The 19,720-nt window shown below is 45.4% G+C and overlaps 1 protein-coding gene across 11 annotated transcripts in view; it reads left to right on the forward strand.

The window, feature by feature from the left end:
* Positions 1-19,720, forward strand: part of LOC119978927 (probable helicase with zinc finger domain) — a 607,351-nt gene that overhangs the window by 447,196 nt on the left and 140,435 nt on the right. For all 11 annotated transcript variants that reach the window (XM_038820871.1, XM_038820872.1, XM_038820862.1 and 8 more), the window contains one exon: positions 17,933-18,116. In XM_038820871.1, the coding sequence (XP_038676799.1) occupies positions 17,933-18,116 (184 nt within the window). The remainder of the gene's footprint in view (positions 1-17,932; positions 18,117-19,720) is intronic.

Raw genomic sequence — 19,720 nt, forward strand, 5'->3', positions numbered from 1 at the left:
GCACATCAAACACTCCGGGAGAAGCCTCAGGCGAATCAGCCTTCATCGGCAATTATAGTAAGATACCATAGCTTCCAGGAGAAGGAGCAGATCCTGAAGTGGGCCAAAGAGAACCGTGATTCAAGGTGGGAAGGGAGCCTCATTAAAATCTATCAAGATGCTGGAGCAGACGGCTTAAATAAGGCTAAAGCAGCTTTGTACAGTACAGTTTGGAGTGGTATATCCAGCGAGGCTGTGGGCTACCTGCGAGTCAAAGGACTATTACTTTGACACTTCGGAGGAGGCTGAGACCTTTGTTACAAAGTATGGACTGGGATCAAGTTAAATGGGCTCTATGGAGACTTTTAGTGTTGTTGAGGAGAAGGGGTTTTGCGGTATTTTGTACTTTGTATGTGTTTGTTGTTATTTCTTTGTTCTTGAGATGGGATGAAAGTGTTGGCATAAGTTGTATGGTGGGGGCGGGGGTGTAACTTCTGAGTGGTATTGTTTAAGGTAGTATATTTGGAAATATAAGGCTCCTGGTGGGAATCTTTGTGTTGAATGGTGTTTAACTTTTGTAGCTGGTGTAATGTTCTTGTCGGATGGCCTGAATTATATTATAAGAACACTTGCAGCTAAAGCTGTGAACGATTTCTTAACATTAACTGTGGGTCAAATATATACCAAACAACAAATGAATAACAGTACGAACATGCACAAGCAAACTCGCTCTCAACTCCTGAGTCAGTCACCCATCCCCTGACTCTAGAACATAGAACGTAGAACAGTACAGCACAGAACAGGCCCTTCGGCCCTCGATGTTGTGCCGAGCAATGATCACCCTACTTAAACCCACGTAACCTGTATACCCGTAACCCAACAATCCCCCCATTAACCTTACACTACGGGCAATTTAGCATGGCCAATCTACCTAACCCGCACATCTTTGGACTGTGGGAGGAAACCGGAGCACCCGGAGGAAACCCACGCACACACAGGGAGGACGTGCAGACTCCACACAGACAGTGATCCAGCCGGGAATCGAACCTGGGACCCTGGAGCTGTGAAGCATTGATGCTAACCACCATGCTACCGTGAGGCCCCTAACATTCGCTTATATACTAATGAGACTCCCAGTGGTCAGTCGGTGAATTACAACACAACCATGATATCAGTACATCCCCTTTCCATTGAAGGAATAAATTAATATATTACCATCGGTATATTTACATGTGATATCATTAGCCTGTAAGTCTCACAGTATTGTTTTTTTATTTTTTATTTTTAAAACTGGTTTAACAAATATATATATAATATATATAAAGCAGCAAGCATAGTATGTACAAATAGTCCAAACCTACAAATTGTGTCGATCAAGTTTTCTTCTGACTGGTTGATCTTCTCAAAGTTTGACCTTGCTGCTCAGAACTTGTAGATTTAATGTTCTCCATGAAATTCTCATGCTCAGGAACTGCTGAACTATCTGACACTGCAGCTGACGTTGATTCTGACGTAGATTTGGCATCCATCACGTTGGTGTGAAAGTCTTCTTTGGTATTTAAGAGCATGCAACGATTTCTTCTTAAACCCAACCCGTCCTCTGTCTGTATATTGTAGGAACGAGGTGCTACTTCTTCAAGGACAATGGCTTTTCTCGACCAATTCTCACAGAGGTGGCAACGTTCTAGACATTCTATCGTAGAACTACTTTTGTTTTGCTTTAATGTTTTGCATTTCCTGCAGTATCACTGCATTCTCCTCCTTTTCCAAGTATGAAAGTGTGGTATGCAACCTTTTATTTATGAGTAACTCTGCTGGCGATCTCCCATGTGACAATGGTGATGCTCTGTAACTTAAGGTGTGAGATATGGGTCAGATTGGCTATCAGTTGCCTTCTTCAACAATTGCCTGACAATATGTACACTGTTTCCGGCTTTGACATTAGTTTGAGGGTACAATGGACCTGACATGACGTGATTGAAATCATACATGACTGTGAAATGTTGCCACATTTTACAGCTAAAACAAGGACCATTTTCACTCACGATGACTTGTGGAATTCCGTGTCTAGCAAAAATTTACTTTGTACGCAGTATTACACTGCTTGCTGTTATGCTTGACAGGAGAGCCATTTCAGGATAGTTCAAAAAATAGTGTATGATAATTAAAGAATCTTTCCCTCATAGGTGAAAGCTATTTTCGGCCATGGTGCCGTAGGTAAATCAGTTAACTGCGTCGGTTATCTTGTTTGCTTGCAATAATGCATATGGCATGTGTCACAACAACTGACCATCCCTGTCAATATCCTGGTTTATACCTGGCCAGTAAACAGAGTCATGAGCTCTCCGTTTACACTTCTCAATCCCGAGATGTCCTTCATGTATCCACTCAAGTACATCCCTGCGAAGAGATTGAGGTATAACTATAGTGTTCAAACGAAGTACCATTCCATTAATGTCACTGCTTTCAGATCTTATATTGTTGAACTCCATACATTGACCTCTGGGCCAGTGTGAGTTGATGTTACTCATCATCTCTTGAAGCGTTTGATCCTTCGTGGTCTCTTCTTGGATTTCACGTAGTTTTGTATCTAATAATGGTAGTAGTGTGGAAATAAGATTGACATGCAGATCTACATCTTCAGCAATTTTACTACTCTTATTTTGTATCAGCGCTCTTGTTGATGCATCAGCTATGAACAAAAATTTGCCTGGTATGTAGATGAGATTGAAGTCATAGCTTTGTAACTTCATCATCAACCTCTGAATGCGCGGAGACATTTGGTATTGATTCTTCTTGATGATGTTAACCGAAGGACGATGATCTGTCTCAACAGTGAAAGTTGGAAGCTCAACACGTAGCCATGTAATTTCTCCAAGCTTACAACTAAACCCGGGCATTCTTTTTCGATTTGAGCGTACCTCTGCCCTGTTGTCCTCATGGATTGTGATGCATATGCGACTGGTTTCCAATCGTCATGCTCAAGTTGCAGAATAACTGTCCCTAGGCCATCTTTCAACGTGTCTGTTGACACTTTCATCTGCTTAGATGGGTCAAAAAATGTGAGAACTGGTGTGGTGGTTAGTGAAGTCTTCAGCTTCTTCCACTCTTGCTCATGGCAAAATTAAAAGTAATCAGAAAGATAGAAGAATCTGCCGATTGGGTAAATTCCATTGTGAAATGAAATGAAAAATGAAAATCACTTATTGTCACGAGTAGGCTTCAAATGAAGTTACTGTGAAAAGCCCCTAGTCGCCACATTCTGGCGCCTGTTCGGGGAGGCTGTTACGGGAATCGAACCGTGCTACTGGCCTGCTTGGTCTGCTTTCAAAGCCAGCAATTTAGCGTTGTGCTAAACAGCCCCTGTATTGTACACATTGTATGTGTAAAGAAAATGAATGGCGATTTTCGCACATGTATGGATCCCAAAGATCTTAACGAGAATATCAAAATTGAGCTCATGTTGCTCAGTCCAAGTGAAATCCATTGACTTGTGCAGGAGATCACGTGATGTGTTGTTTTTGCTGACAGGTTTGGAATGAATTTCCCTATAAAGTTGCTTATACCCATCAGTCTTAAGATGGCTTTCTTGTTGTGTGGTTTTGGCATGTTGAGAATTGCATGGATTTTGTCCTTGTCAGGTTCAATGTCATGTGATGAGAGTTTGACACCTACAGTTACTCCAAATTGGCACGTTTGCTTGTTGATCTTCAACCCATTTCTCCTGATGCTCGTTAGAACTTTAAGCAACCTCGTATTGTGCTCGTTAATGGTTGAACCCTAAATGATGATATCATCCACGTCCACCTTCAATGCTTTCGATTATGTGCTCCATGGCACGGTGCAAAATTTCTGATGTCGAAATGATGTCAAATGGCATTCTCCGAAAGCAATACCGTTCAAATGGCGTATTAAAAGTGCAGTATTTTGGACTTTGTTCCTCTAGCTTTAGCTGCCAGAAACCTTGAGATGTGTCAAGTTTCGTAAACAATTGTGCACCAGCCACCTCAGACATGATTTTCCCATGCTTTCGTATTTGGTAGTGTTCTCTTTTGATATTCTCGTTAAGATCTTTGGGATCCATACATGTGCGAATATCGCCATTCTTTCTCTTTACACATACCATGGAATTTACCCAATCGGTAGATTCTTCTATTTTTCTGATTACTTTTAATTTTGTCATTCTGTCCAACTCTTTTTTGAGGCAATTCAGAAGAGGTGCAGACACTCTTCTTGGTGGCTATATCACAGGTTTTTCTTCCTCTTGGAGTTGTATCTTGTAGGTGAATGGTAGTGAACCAAAACCTGTGAACACATCACTGAAATTGTAGTCAATTTGCTCAAAATCGTTGGAGTACTACTCCAATCCTATGTGGATGTTGTACATCAACTGCACTAGACCTAATTCTTCACAGGATTGATCACCTAATTATCAATCCAAGGCCTTGGAAACAATGGAATGGAATAAACTGTGTTCTTCAGTGCCACACTCAGGTCGCAAGCACTATAGCATTTAATGCTTGAACCATTATAATCTTTCAGAGATATTTTGTGATTTCTTCTAATCTGCCAAATTTTCAGATTTTTTAAATCAGTCATGCTGATTAAATTGGCTTTGGCACCAGTGTCTAACTTCAACTGTACCGTTCACTTCAAGTGGTAGCAGCCATTTGTCCTCTTCAACCGTATTTATTTTAAATGGAGTATCAGTTTGTATTTATTTAAGTGCTGGAGAATTTTTTGATACCTCCAAAAAATTATTCTTCTCTGTTATTATTCCAACAAAAAATGATGTTTCATCATTGAAGACTGTGGGTTGGATCCTCCGCTCCTGAGTCGACACCAACGGAGGATCCAAGGTCTTTCACAACGGGAAAATCAGCGCGAGACCCGCACCAATTCCGCCACCGGTGAGGGGCTAGCACTAGTGTCGCATGAAACACCCGATGAACGCTCGAAAAATGGTTGGAGAATCGCCGGGTCTGTGCTGTACATGAGCAGGGCTGACAAGCTGCTGCCCTGCGTACGCTTACATCCCCTCTACACATCTACCAATCGCGCAGTAAACAATGCAGCCAGCTGTGCTGGGCCACTTACCCGTCCACCCCGAGCCCACCTCCTGGCCACCCCTATCACTCTTCCCACCCCTCCCCCCCCCCCCACCCCAGCCTTGGCAGAAGCCCCCCGGCCAGTGGCACAGATCTCGGCCGAGTGTGGCAGTGTTGGACACTTTTTGTGCGCCCACTCTCTCTACGCAGCCTCCACTCCAGGCTCACGACCGCTGAGACCACACGTGGCCCGTGCCGTCTGGAACTTGGCCCATTGGAGACGGACCAGTGCGGGTCGGACAGCTAATGACAGGTTGTGACTGGAGGCTGAGCATCGTGATCCGGTCTCAAACTGGCGCTTGCCGCGATTTCGGCATTGGGAGCCATTCTCCACCAAGTCGCCATTCCCGATTTCAGGTTTGGGCAATGGAGAATCCCGCCCTGTGCCTTCCATTGCGCTCACTGATCTGGGGTTGAATTTTGAGTAACAATTCTGAGCAAAGTGATTTTTTTTCCTTTGCACCTGGAACAACACTTGACAAACGCTGTACCCTGCTGTGATTTCTGCCTTTGACCACATCTTTTAAACAGAAATACTTTGTCCTGATCTTTAACCTGTTTGTTGGTGTGCAAGGAGCTGCAGGAACTTTCCCGTCTTTTTTGCGAAAATTTCCCACCTTTCTGGAAAAAGGGCACCAACCGTGCGCCCACTCACAAAGGGCTTTCCTCCAAGAAGATGCCACCAATACTGAGAAACATTTTAGAATGCTGTGCTGCTAGCTGGTGAGCCTGACAAACATTAACTGTTTGTTCCAAGGACAGCTCCGATTCCCTCAGCAACCGTTCCCTCAGCTTATTTTCATTCACACCAAACACAATCTGGTCCCGAATCATGAACGATCCTACCGCATAAAAATTACAAGTTTTAGCTTTTAACTTTAAATAAGTGATGAAATGATCTCTCCTGTCTTTGTAAACGTGATCTAAACACATAGCAGTCATAAATTCCAGTCTTTCTGGGGGTGTTATACATCAAATCTTCAACTTAAAATTTCTGCTATCTTCATTGTTTGCAACTTTAAAATGTATTAATTGCTTCAGGACCTTCTGCTGTTAGGAGCATCGCTACCTTCTGCAAATCTGATGATTCTCCTCAATTTACTGCAGTAAGAAACAGATTAAATTGTTGTTTAAACACACGCCAATTGCTGTCCACATTACCATGAATTCTGAGACTCATTGTTGGTTGCAACGACTCCATGTAGTTCATTGCAGTCTGCAAAATCTTTAAATCTCTGTGGACCTTGTGGCAGGCTTCATTCGATGATGTAATAGTTTTTTTCTCAGCGTTTAATACCATCCAAATCTGGTACCATGTAATATTCTTGTCGGATGTCCTGATTTATATTACAAGAACACTTGTAGCTAAAGCTTTCAACAATTTGTTTAGCTAGAGAATGGGAGTCAGCTGGGGGGAGGGGCTGCAGCCTGTTGGACCTGTTTTTCATGGTTCAATGAGCCAGCACTTTTGTTTTGTTTGGGGCTGGGGTTGGTAAGGAGGGGGTTTTGTTCTTTTTTAAAAAACTTTTAAAAATATTTTTTAAATTAAAGTTTGCATTTTGAAATTGTACAAGAGATGTAAATTATTATTTACTATTTACACTTTATTCCTTTTCAGCACCCCCACACCACCTCCTATTGTCCCCCTCTCCCGTATTCTACTGACTCCGAGTCCTATACTCGGCCCTTCCCTTCACTGCAGATGGTTTGTTTTACCCTTACAGCTTTGTATGGGGCCCTCTGGTCCCTGTGTCCGTCTCTCCCTGTGCTCCCCTTTGGTGTTTCATTGGGTCTCTCCCCCTGTTTCACTCCCTGCCCTCGTTCCTGTCTGCTTTCAATGGCCCTGGTTGTTCCCATGCATTCCACCCCCCCCCCCCCTCCGGTTCTATCCGATGTTGGCATCGAGCAGGTCTTGGAACAGGCTAATGAATAGCCCCCGTGCTTTGTGGAAGTCACCTTCTGACCCTCGGATGGCGTACTTGATCTTCTCCAGATGGAGAAATTCTAGCCTGTCTGCAGCTGTGGGTGGTGCTGCTGATCGCCAGCTGAGCAGGATTCTCTGGCGGGCGATTAGGGACGCAAATGCAAAGGCATCCGCCCTCTTCTGCATATCAAGTTCTGGCTGGTCCGATACCCCGAAGACTGCCACTTTTGGGCACGGCTCCACCCTCACCCTCACAATCTTGGACGTCACCTCGACGTCCACCTTGGACGTCCAGAACCCGACATGTCTGGGCAGTCCCAGAATGTTGGGCGTGGTTGGCCGGGCCTCCCCAGCATCGTTCACATTTGTCCCCCATCTCCAGAAAGAACCTGCTCATTCGGGTTCTGTTTTTAAAATTACTTTATCAGAGTTACAAAGCCAGAGCTCAAGAGTGTGGAGAAGGGCAAACCCCTAATCCAGCTCCTTGCCTGCTCCAAAAACCAATTCAAATTGAATCCAATTCATGGTCGCCACAAGAGAGACATACCAGATCCAGGCATTGCACCTGATCTCACGCTCATCTTAGCCAAAAGGCCGAGCAGAGATGCTCATTCAGATTCTTGTCAGGTGTGCTTTGTGTACCACTTTAAGCTGCACGAGGCTTAGCCTTGCGCAGGAGAAGGTAGAGTTGGCCATGTTCAGTGCTTCTCTCCAGACTCCCCATCTTACTTCCGTCCCTAATTCTTCCTCCCGTTTCTCCCTTGTTTCGTCCAGTGGTGAGCGCGTCCTTTCTAAAAGTCGTCCGTACATGTCCCCGCAGTTCCCTTTTTCCATACTGGCCGTGTCCAGTAGCTCCTCCAGCATTGTGCCTCTCCAGGCTCTAGGGTACCTCGTCGTCTCCTTGGGGAGAAAGTTTTTGACTTGTAAATGCCGGAGTTTCTGACTGTTTGATAGTTCCAGTTTCTCCGTCAGCTCTTCTAATGTCACAGGCCTGTCCCCCTTGTAAAAGTCCTTAACCGCTCCCCCCCGGGTCCTGTTTCCACCTCTTAAAGGTGGTGTTAATGGCTCTTAATGGCTGATGGAAACCTGTGGTTGCCACAGATGGAGGCCATGGTGGGCACTTTTGTTAAACCGTTGACTCATCTGGTTCAAGTTCTCAGTGTTGCTATTACTACTGACCTGGTTAAGTGTTTTGCTGGCATGGATGAAAGTGCTGCCCTGGCAAGGGCTCGGAGAGTCGTTCCCATGCAGGAGGACTCCTCCATCCTCAACCATTCCATGTTCGTTTCCCTTACTCATCCCCTCACTCCCTCGGCCGTGGCTGCCTAGTGGTAGTATTGCAAATTCGGGAGGGCCGGGCCTTCCATACTTCTTCTCTATTGCAGTGTTGTCTGAGGGATTCTTGGATTCCCTCCACCCCCACACACACACACGCACAAACACCATAATCATTTTGTCTATTTTTTGGAAAAAGGCCTTGAGTATGAAGATCGGTATGGGATGGATCGAAACAGGAAGACGAACCTTGGCAGTACATTCATCTTGATGGTCTGCACCCTTCCCGCCAGATCCTTTTTAACTTCCTCTGCCAGACTGGTCAGATTCCACTTGTTGGTTCCGTGTCCAGTCGTGGGCTGTCTGGATCCACAGGTAGCAAGGTAGAATTTGTTTCAGGCAATTTTATGGGACCTCCCAGCTGTGCCCACCCCCGTTCAGGTTCTCCAAGAAAACCTCACTTGCCCAGGTTGAGTTTGCAGTCCGAGAAGGCCCCAAAAACTCCTCCATTTGCTTCATGGTGTCTTTCATGCTGTTTGCGGGTCTGAGATGTAGACAAGCAGATCATCCGCATAGAGTGAGACTCTGTGCTCTGTCTCCTCTTCGGATACCCTTCCAACCTCTCGCGTCTCGTAGGGCGATAGGCAGTGGCTCAATTGCCAGGGCGAACAGCAGCGGGGACAGCAGGCATCCCTGCCTGGTGCCTCTGCAACTATTCAGAGCTGGTGGTGTTGGTCCGAACGCTCGCCTTGGGGCATTGTACAGACGTTCCCTGCCCCTAGCCCAAATCATTCCAGTACCATTCAACTTTGTTGAAGGCCTTTTCTACGTCCAGGGAAACTATAATCTCTGGTGTTCTTTCCTCAGATAGGCTCAGTATCACATTCAGCAGCTGTCTGATGTTCGCAGTCAGCTGCCTACCCTTGACAAAGCCTGTCTGGTCCTCAGCAACCACCTCTGGTACGCAGTTCTCCAGTCTCCTGGCCTGAACTTCTGCAAGCATTTTCACGTCCACATTGCGCAGTGAAATGGGTCTGCATGATCCACATTCCATCCGGTCTTTGTCTTTTTTGAGTATCAGCGATATTGGCCTGTTCGTGTTGTAGGCAGGGTGCCCCTCGCCACCGAATCTGTGGACACCTCCCTTAAGTGCGGAAATGTGCAAATATTTTGCAGAAGTCAGCTGGGAACCCGTCAGGTCCCGGTGCCTTCTCTGCCTGCATGGAGTTGATGCTCTCCATTACCCCTCCCAGTTCTGTTGGTACTTCTAGCTCCCACCCGTCTGTTGCCCCTCAGAACTGGCATGTCCTGTCCATTGAGGAACCGTTTCATCTCCAAGTCTCCTTCAGGGGGCTCAGAGGTGTACAGTTCCCAGTGGAAGGCCTCAAATGCTTTGTTGACCTTTTTTAGTTCCGCTACCAGTTCATCTTTGTTGTCCTTTACCTGAGCTATTTCTCTCATGGCTGCCTGCTTTCTCAGCTGATGATGTTTGGCGGGGTTGGTGCACTGCCTTTGGTGGATAGCAGGTTAAAGTCCATTTGTAGCTTTTTCCTCTCCGCCAGAAGCTCTACGATGGGGGTCTCTAAGTATCTTCTGTCGACCTCCAAGTTGGAGTCTATCAGTTGCCGCCTAGCCTCCCTCTTTTCCCTGCTTGCCTGTAGGCTACAATTTCTCCCCTAACCACCACATGGAAGGTGAGACTTCCTGCTCCGGTTGTTCATAACGTACTTGTCTATGGCCTCGCCTGTGACGTTTTCTGGAAGAAGGCCTTGTCGGCCAAGAGGTTCGTAACGTGGAGCGTGGTCGGAGATTCCAATCGCGGATTGTTCCCTCCTGACTATTTCCCGATTTCCCCACGACAAAGAAGTCGGGTGTGGACGTTGTGTACTGGTGAGAAGAATGACAATGCTCTCTCATCTGCGTGCAGGAACCGCCATGGGTCCACTGACCCCATCTTCTCCATGAACGTTCCCAGTTCCCTAGCCATGCCTGTCATTATCCCCGTTCTGTTGTTTGATCGATCGGTCAATGGGTCCTGTACGCAGTTAAAGTCCTCCCGGCCATGATCAGTCTGTGTGTATCTATGTCGGGGAATTCCGCCATGGTTTTCTTCATAAAATCCATGTCTACCCAGTTGGGTGCGTTAACGTTCATCAGTACCACCCGTGCCCTGTCTAGGACACCGCTGACCATGTCATACTGTCCCCCGGGTCTGTAACCGTCTTTGTCGCCGTGAACACCGTCCTCTTACTTGTCAGTATAGCTACCCCCCCGAGCTCTTGTCCCATAGTAGGAATGGTACGTCTGTCCCACCCAACCCTCCCTTGCCCGCAGTTGGTCCTTCTACTTCAGATGCGACTCTTGGAGGAAGACTATGTTTACTTTCACGCTTCTCAGATGGGCAAAGACTCTGGATCCTTGCACTGGGCTATTATGTCTGCTAACATTCCAGGTGATAATCCTGATGGGGGGGGGGGCGTTCTGTGCCCCCCCCCCCCCCCCCCCCCCCCCCCCCCCCCCCCCCCCCCCCCCCCCCGCAGGATCAACCATATTTACCCGGTGGATGTGTCCCTGCACTCCAGGATTTCCCTTTGTTAGGGAGCCATCCAAAATGGCCACGGTCGCCGTTCTCACCAGGAGGCTGGACCTCTGCAGACTGGGCTTTCCCTTTGTCCAGGGACCACTCAATATAGCCACCAAATAAGTGAACACCACGTGGATGAGCCACTGCATTCTGGGGTTTCCCTTTGTTTAAGAGTCCTTCAAAGTGGCTGCTTACGGTCCCTTCTTGTTCCATCAACCTGAACCTACCCCGAAGCCAGTCTAAGACCCTTCCCTTCATTAACATTATGTTCTCCCCGTGGTCCCTCTGCTGCCCTCTGTCCCCCTTTCCATGCTCCACCGTCGCCCCCGTGCATTCCCTCTCTATTCACCCCCCTACGTTCCCCATCCCTATCCCTGTAGTTTCCCCCCCCAACCAGCCTCCCTCCCCACTGGTGGATGCGCCGCGGCCCAACTTTCTTACACACTTCCTGCTGCTAGCTTTCCCTGCTAGTATGGTGGCCCCTCTCTGGGGCTGATCTTTCCCCCTCCTTATGCCCGATCAATTGCTGTACCCTCTGCCTCCTTGTCACCCTTTCCTGCGCCACTGCCCTTGCCCCTTCCTTCCTGTGAGCTAGTGCTCTTGCTCAAAGCGGGGCAGTACTGTCCTGCGTGAAAATTGTTCATTTTTCTTTCTCCTTTCTCTCCCTATGTCTTCCTCATCCGTGCTTTGTCTGCCTTTTGCCTGGGCCATTTGCCCGCACGAACACATTTTTCTCTGACAGGATGGTGAAATAATGTTCTTTGTTTTGGAATGTCGCCCAGACCCTGGCTGGGAATAACATCCCGAATTTTATTCCGTTCTTGTACAGGACCAATTTCACTTGGTTAAACTCGGCCTGGCGCTTTGCCAGGTCTGCCCTAATATCTTGGTGCACCTATATTCTGTGCCGGAGTGACTTGTGTGCTTTGTCGATCTCCAGTGGATTGAGGAAGCTGTCCCTTCCAATGAAGTTGCCCAGTATCTGGGCCACATAGTCAGTCAGGTCTCTGCCCTCAATCCCCTCTGGTAGGCCCACTGTTCAAATTTCTTTGCTCCGAAAACAGTTTTCCTGATCCTCGACATTAGTCTTCAGGCTCCCTTGGCTCACCACCAACCTTTTTATCTCAACTTCCAAAGCTACCAACTTGTCGCTCTGGCAGTAGATGCCTTTTAGAGCTCCAGGATCTTCTTCCACTGGGCCTCCAGCTTCTATTCCATTCCAGTGAGTACCTCCGTCACTGCCACCTCGATCGCCACCTAGATCTCCACTTTTATTTCTCCCTTCATCACGGTCAATTCCTTGGAATGTCTGCCATCTCTCTCCAGGAGGGGAGGTAGCTCGTTGTCCGGGCATCTCTGCCTTGTGGTCAGCCAATTCGCTTGCTCGCTGCTCCTTCCCTTTTTCACCACTTCTGGCTTCCCTGCGGCCACTTGAGCTATCACGTGCTGGCATGTTGCACTTTTTCTCTTCCTTTTCTGTTTAAGGGCAGGATGAGTCTGTATTTTGGGGCTAAATACATCCAAAAGTGCCTATTTTACTGTATTCTGGAGGAGCACCTGATGTGCGACTGCTCAGCACATTGCTGTCAGTGGAAGTCAGGAGGAGGCATTGTTCTTTGGTTTGTAACAAACATGTACACTTCTAATCAATAAACAGGTTTTTTTTCGGCGGACAAGGTAGTGGTGGACCCTTACGGTAGGTACATTATGCTCACCAGGTCTTTGGCAGGTACGTTGGTGGTATTAATTAATGTATATACCCTGAACTGGGATGATGCAGCATTTATTAGGAAGCTGTTGGCTTCCATTCCGGATTTGGATACATACCAACTGATTTTTGGGGGTGATTTAAATTGCATACTTGATCTGAAGTTGGATCGTTCTAGGCCACAGTCATTGGCTCCGTCGGGGATGGGCGCTGTTAACGTTTATGGAACTGATGATGGGTGGGGGCAGATCCGTGGAGGTTAATACACCCAGGGGGTAAGGAATTCCCATTCTTTTCTCCAGTCCACAATGTGTATTCCACGATGTACTTTTTTCTGGTGGGTAGGCCTCCTCTGCCTTAGGTGAGGAGGGCAGAGTATTCGGCTACTGTCATCTCGGATCATGTCTCTCATTTGGTGGATTTGGTTTTGGAGTCGTGCATCTACCGTGCAGGTTGATGTAGGGTTATTGGTGTGTATGGGGTTCTGTGGGCACACGTTTAAGGCTGTTGGTGAGTATGTAGAATTTACTAGGAATGAGTCTGTTTCACCCTCCATACTTTGGGAAGCCTTAAAGATGGTTATTAGGGGAGAGATCATTTTGTATAAGGTGCATATGGATAGGGAGGTAAGGGTAGAATGGCAGAGGTTGGTGGGTGATATTTTGGAGGTGGGCTGTAGATATTCTTGTGACCCTAACCCAGAGCTCCTGGCGAGCAGAAATAAGCTACAGATGCAGTTCGATCTGTTGTCTACAGGAAAGACGGTGACCCAGCTTTGATGTTCCGGGGGATCTTTTATGAGTATGGGGAGAAGGCCAGCGGTCTGTTAGCTCAGCAGCTAAGCTTGCAGGCAGCCTCCTGGGAGATTATCCAGGTTAGAGACTCGAGTGGTAGCTTAGTTTCCACTCCAGATAAAGTTAAATCTACTGTTGAGGCTTTTTTCAAGAGTCTTTATACATCAGAGCCCTCGGTGGTGGGGTTGAACATGTTGACGTTTTTAGATGGGATGGAATTTCAGGTGGTGGGGGATAATAAACGGGAAGTGTTGGAGGCCCCGTTAGGCACTGAGGAGGTTTTGACAGGTATTGGGCGCTGCAAACAAGCAAAGCTGTTTCCTGTGGAATTCTACGAGAAGTTAAATTGGTCCCATTGCTGATAGATACGTTTAATGATTTTTTGACGTGGGGATCCCTGCCTGCCTCACTCTCAGAGGCTTCTTTTCCCTTCTGTTGAAGAAGGATAAGGATCCCATGAGTGTGGGTCATGCCGACCTATTTCACTGGCTAAGGTATTGATGGTAAGAACATAAGAACAAGGAACAGGAGTAGGCCACCTGGCCCCTCGAGCCTGCTCCGCCATTCAATAAGATCATGCTGATCCATGGCTGATCAAGGTTGTAGTCCTGTCTCCTGAGGTGATTGCAGAGGATCAGGCAGGCTTTATTAAGGGCCGGCAATTGTCAGCGAACTTTCGGAGGCTGTTGGGTGTTGTTCTTTCCCTGTCAATTGGGGCTTAGCCCGGAGGTGATTGTATCATTAGATGCTGAGAAGGCTTTAGATAGGGTGGAGTGGAGGTATCCTTTTGAAGTTCTGGGAAGGTTTGGTCTAGGGCCAAAATTTATTTTGTAGGTACGGTTATCATATAAGGCCCTCTCAGTTAGTGTTTGTACCAACGTCGTGAGCTCGGGAACTTCCAATTGAGTAGGAGGACAAGACATGGGTGTCTGACGTCCCCCTTTCTATTTGTGTTGGCGATTGAACCCTTAAGCTATTGCTTTGAGGGCTTCAGGTTAGTGGAATGGGATAAAGAGGGGAGGGTTGGAACATAGGATGTCCCTGTATGCTGATGATTTGCTGCTTTATGTTATGGACTGGCCACCACTATTAGTGAAATAATGGAGATACTGAGGAGCTCTGGTCCCGAGATACAAATTGAATTTAGAAAAGAGCAAGTACTTTCCAGTTAATCCCACAGGGAGGGGAGCCATCTTTGCTGCCTTTTCGCCTGGCCAGCTCTAGGTTCAGGTATCTAGGTGTCCGGGTGGCCCACAATTGGGCCCGGCTCCTTAAATTGAACTATGCATATTTGGTGTGTAAGATGAAGGTCAATTTGTAAAAGTATGATAACGTTTCCCTGGCCTTGACAGGTAGAGTCCAGTCTATTAAAATGAATATTCTCCCAAGGTTTTTGTTTCTTTTTCAATGTCTTCCTGTTTTTCTCCCTAAATCTTTTTTTGTGAGTGTGAATAGATTGATTTCATCCTTTATGTGGGCGGGCAAGACCCCGAGGATCCGCAGGGCAGTTCTTCAAAGGACGGATAGTCAGGGGAGGGGCCTAGCATTGCCGAATTTGCTTTTCTATTATTGGGCAGCCAATGCTGAGAAGGTGTTGGGGTGGTGGAGTGACCGGGTTCCATATGGGGACAGATACAGGTGGGGATCTAGTCTCGATGCGCTGGTGATGGCCTCGCTTTCGTTTTCTCCAACCAGATACTCCTCGAAACAGTGGTGTCCACTCTAAGGGTATGTAGACAATTCAGGCAGCACTTTAAGCTTAGATCTGTATTAAGGATGGCCTCTATTTCTGCCAATCATCTATTTGAGCTGTCGAGGCCCACATTTAAGGTGAGGGGAGGGAAGGGGGCTTGAGAGATTCAGGGATTTGTTCGTGGACGGGACGGTTTGCTAGCTTGAAGAATTGTCAGCAAAGTTTGGGCTTGCAGGGTCGAACTTGTTCAGGTACCTCCAGATAAGGAATTTTGTAATGGGTGCCACCCCGACATTCCTCATGGTACCGCTGACGTCTCTGATGGAGTGGATCCTTTCGTTGGCAGGGTCGGAGGAGGGTAGCACTTCCATTATTTATGGGCGAGTTCTGTCTGAGGATTTGGACTCGGTGGATGAGATGAGGTGAAGGCTAAGTGGGAGAGGGACTTGGGGCCTATTGTGGATGATGAAGTGTGGAGTGGGCCTTTCGTAGGATGAACTCCACGTCTGCATGTGCGCGGCTTGGTTTAATCCAGTTTATGGTGCCGCTTAGGGCGCACCTGACCAAACCTAAGATGAATGGCTTCTTTCCGGAGGTAGACGATAGGTGCGAGCGGTGTTCTGCAGATCCAACCAACCACACACACATATTCCGGTCTTGTCCCAAACTGGTAAGCTTCTGGGTCTCCTTCTTTAGCACCATGTTTGTGATTCTGAATATTGATCTGAAGTCTTGACCTCTGGTGGCCATTTTTGGGGTGTCAGACTCACCGTGGCTGCAGACGGGAGTGAAAGTAGTAGTTCTTGCTTTCGCCTCACTGATTGCTCGGAGGTCAGTTCTGCTTGGGTGGAGGTCTCCTCCTTTGCTGAGCGCCTTGGTGTGGTTGGATGACCTAATGGAATTCTTGTACCTGGTGAAAGTCAAGTACACTGTTAGGGGGTCGGTTGAGGGGTTCTACCGGATGTGGCAGCCATTCATTACCTATTTTAAGGATTAGTCACCATCAGTTGTTTGGGGGGGGGGGGGGGTGTGAAGGGCTTGGGAAGTAAGGGGGGCTGGTTTTTGGGGTTTGTTTCGTATTTGTTTCCCTTTTCTTTTTGTTATGTTGTTTTTCTGTAACATCTGCTGCAGGTAATGTGGGTTATAAAATTAACTGTAAAATGGAACATCTTTAATAAATATATATATTTTTTAATAAAATAAAATCTTTACTTGAATCAAATGTAACAGATTGCAGTCACTAATGTGCAAGCATTGTCCCTTTGTGACAATTTGGTTACATTTTGACACATCCTGGCTATCATGAAGGGCAGCAATCACCTATTTAAGAGCACTTCAGGCATTCTTTTGTTCATTGTCATGTCTGCTACCTGTCTTCATGCTGATGTTAAAAAATGAAATGGCCATCTTGCCGTCCCTGTCATAGTATTCTATTCAAATGCCTTTCATTCACTGTGAACAGTGCATTACTAAAGCAAATCACATAGAGTCATCCTGTTTGTACCTCTATAGACTTTGCTCAGCCATCCACGAAAACTCAATGTGCCTTATCAGGTGCATTAATATTTCAGCATTTAACAGCCAGCCCGTTTCCTAGCGACCCTGAATTCTCAATGTTAGTTATCCATTTATATCATATTCAAACAGATTCCATGACTTGATGGTTTCACCTGGTGCATTTTCATTTCTACTTTTGGAAAAAATGGACTGGGTTATGCAGTTGATACCTGCTGTTGCCTTATGAGTAAACAAATAGGATTGGCATTGAGATTTAAACTGCATTGGGTGGTGAGCAAGATTTGTGGTTAATTTGGGGAAAATCTACTGTGGGTAGATGCAGGAATGCATCAGTAACCCTGAAAACCATATGATAAATTGTAAATTACTTTCTTGTCGCAACTGTACACACTGAAAGCCCACGTTGAGCCAGTTTCCTCACCCTTAACAATTCTGGTGACATGATTTGTAAGCAGTCTCATTGAATCACTGCATCTCGACATGCAATCATGTTGACAGTGCCAATTTATTTTATCTCCCCCCGCCCCAGCAGTCTACATTAAAATAAAATGGAAAACCTGGGATTAAATTTAACTGCAGTATGATTTCAGGAGTTCAGTAGCTGTATGGTTGATAAATGATGTCTACACCAACTGCACCTGTACCATTTAAATAATCAGTCATTTTGTTTTATCATTCCATTATAATCACAAAGTAGTATAACACAATTAAGTTTTTAGCAGCTTGGCACTTGCGCTCTCTTTAATATTCTATTAACGTGCACTGGCGCTTGTCATTCTAATTTTGAACAGCAAGCCACTGCAGCCAGCTTTGTATTGTAATTTTCTCATATAGCACAGAAATTGAAATTCAGCCTAAAAGCTATGAAGTAGGTGAATAAAAAAGGTTCAGTAGAATTTCATTACTAGATTTGTTCATGTTTGCGTTTAATACAAAAAATGAAATCAGACTCATTGCGCTGAAGGATATGATGAAAATGTCAATTATAATCTCAAAAATAGCTACTGAAGACCTTGAGAGAATTTTACAGATTCAACAGTAAATGTTTACAAATGCTTTCTTGTTTCTTTCTGAAAATGCAAATATTCTGATGTACTTTTAAAAAATAATTTCTCTTCACCCCATCCCCCAACAAAAGCAAAATATGATCATATTGAGGATGTTTCATATTTTGCAATGCTTATTTTCGCAAAGTGGCTGTAAGATTACTTGTGATTATTGATATGCTTAAGTAATTTTACAATTGTAATACAGCAGACCTTTTCTAATAAGTCTGAGTCCTTGACAAAGGTGCATTTTAAATGGGCAAAAAGAACTGGTTCACTTATTTTTGTTCTAACTCTGTTTAGGTTACCTGGTCAGGATACCAGAACAGATTTGCATTAGACCCAAGGCTTGTGGCTCGTCAGACTGCCATGGCATATAATTTCAAATTGTTACAGACTCAAGGAAGGCTTTCACCTGGCCCTTTTAACCTTGGAACTTCCCCACATCAAATACACATGGACAGAGATCTGGAACATGCAAAATCTGGTGAGTTGTTGTCCATAAAATCTAATTCATCTGTGAGCACAGTGTTTGGTTTCAATTTTCAAAAGTTTCAGAATAGGCATTCACATAGGGTACCTGGCCAGGGTTGAATACTAGACATTTTAACATAGCTAAATATTCTGTGTTTGATTACCTTTGAGAATTAGGGGTGATCTACAGAAATAAATGTTACCTCAAAAAAGTCATTTAATCAAATTGTAATGTCAGTGGAACTGAGATTTCACTCTGTTTTAAATGAAATATATGTATATCATTATGGCTAATTTGTCTTAAAAAAGTAAAAACTGGACAAAGGTTTAAAAATTATTGAAGCCACAACTGGTCATGACTCAAACAAAAGGAACATTCAGGCATTTAGATTCTGAGGCCAGTTCTGGCCAACATCACCAATCTCAATAATCCAGACGAAGGAATATACATCCTTTGTCCAAGACAAAATGGAGAGGTGGGTGTCACATGACCTCCCCTTCCCAAGCTGTTGGAGCGTATAATATATAATATTGCCTAGAGGGGCTGACAGCGCAGGCTGCCATTTTCCATCTAGTAAGTAGCAGCTCAGATAATGGGCTCTGTCCAGGTTTGAGTACCTGGCTCTCCACATGCACTGTTTCTACTGGAACGTCTGAGCTTCTGTACCAGTGGCTCCAAGACTAATTCATCTCTACAGGCTTATCCCATCATGGAAGTCATCTCTTCTGGAAAAGTGAATGATCCAGCATCAGTCTTTAGCCTGCGGACTCTGTGAAAGTATACATTATTGCATTTTGATTCTGGACTCATGTGAATCAAGAGCTCTTATTTTGTCTGTGGCCTTTGCCCTGTACCTATGAATGAAAAGGAGGACATGTTGCCACCCTCCTCTCGTGTTTGATAGTATGCAAATAAATTAACCCTTTTCATACATCCTATCTCAAATTTGCTGTGAGGTTATTAATAGAGAATTGGATCACATCAAAACTGAGGGGGTTTGGAAAATATGCCACTACTTACAATGGGGGAGATATATCTGTGTACGGATGATCTGTGTAATCCCGTGGAGAGCTTGTTGTAATGTGTATGACATGTGGTTATTTGTCACGTTAATACATCTGTAGTTTAGAGTGTTACTTGCAAACTTGGGAATGTCTGGTTGATGTTGCTTTTAGTTGGTTTGTTACAGCAAAAGTCTTAAAACCTGAGATCTTGTTTTGCGATACCTTTAATTTAGTCATTGAGAATTCAAATTTCTTGTTCCAAGTTATCAGTCTCTACAGGGATTGTAAAAATATACCGAATTCCAGCAATGTGTACGCATATCAGGTAAGGACAACCCAAATTCAGAAGGGGAAACTTATGATGTAGTTTTCTAAAAAGCCTTTTGATAATATACACCGTCAAACATTATTTACAAACTAAAATCTGTCTTTCACAAGAATAAACCCTTAGTCTGGATTGGTAACTCGAGGAAAAAAACAGAAACCGAACAGTTGAAATGCTGATACTGCAGGATCCTTGCTGAAACTTCTCTTGTTTTGTGGAATTACAGTCCCAGTTCAAGGTAGTAAAATTCATAGATGTTCATAGCAAATAAGGCACTTTGGACTTGG

This window comes from Scyliorhinus canicula, chromosome 15, assembly GCF_902713615.1.
Source record: "Scyliorhinus canicula chromosome 15, sScyCan1.1, whole genome shotgun sequence".
In the NCBI taxonomy this organism is placed as follows: domain Eukaryota; kingdom Metazoa; phylum Chordata; class Chondrichthyes; order Carcharhiniformes; family Scyliorhinidae; genus Scyliorhinus; species Scyliorhinus canicula.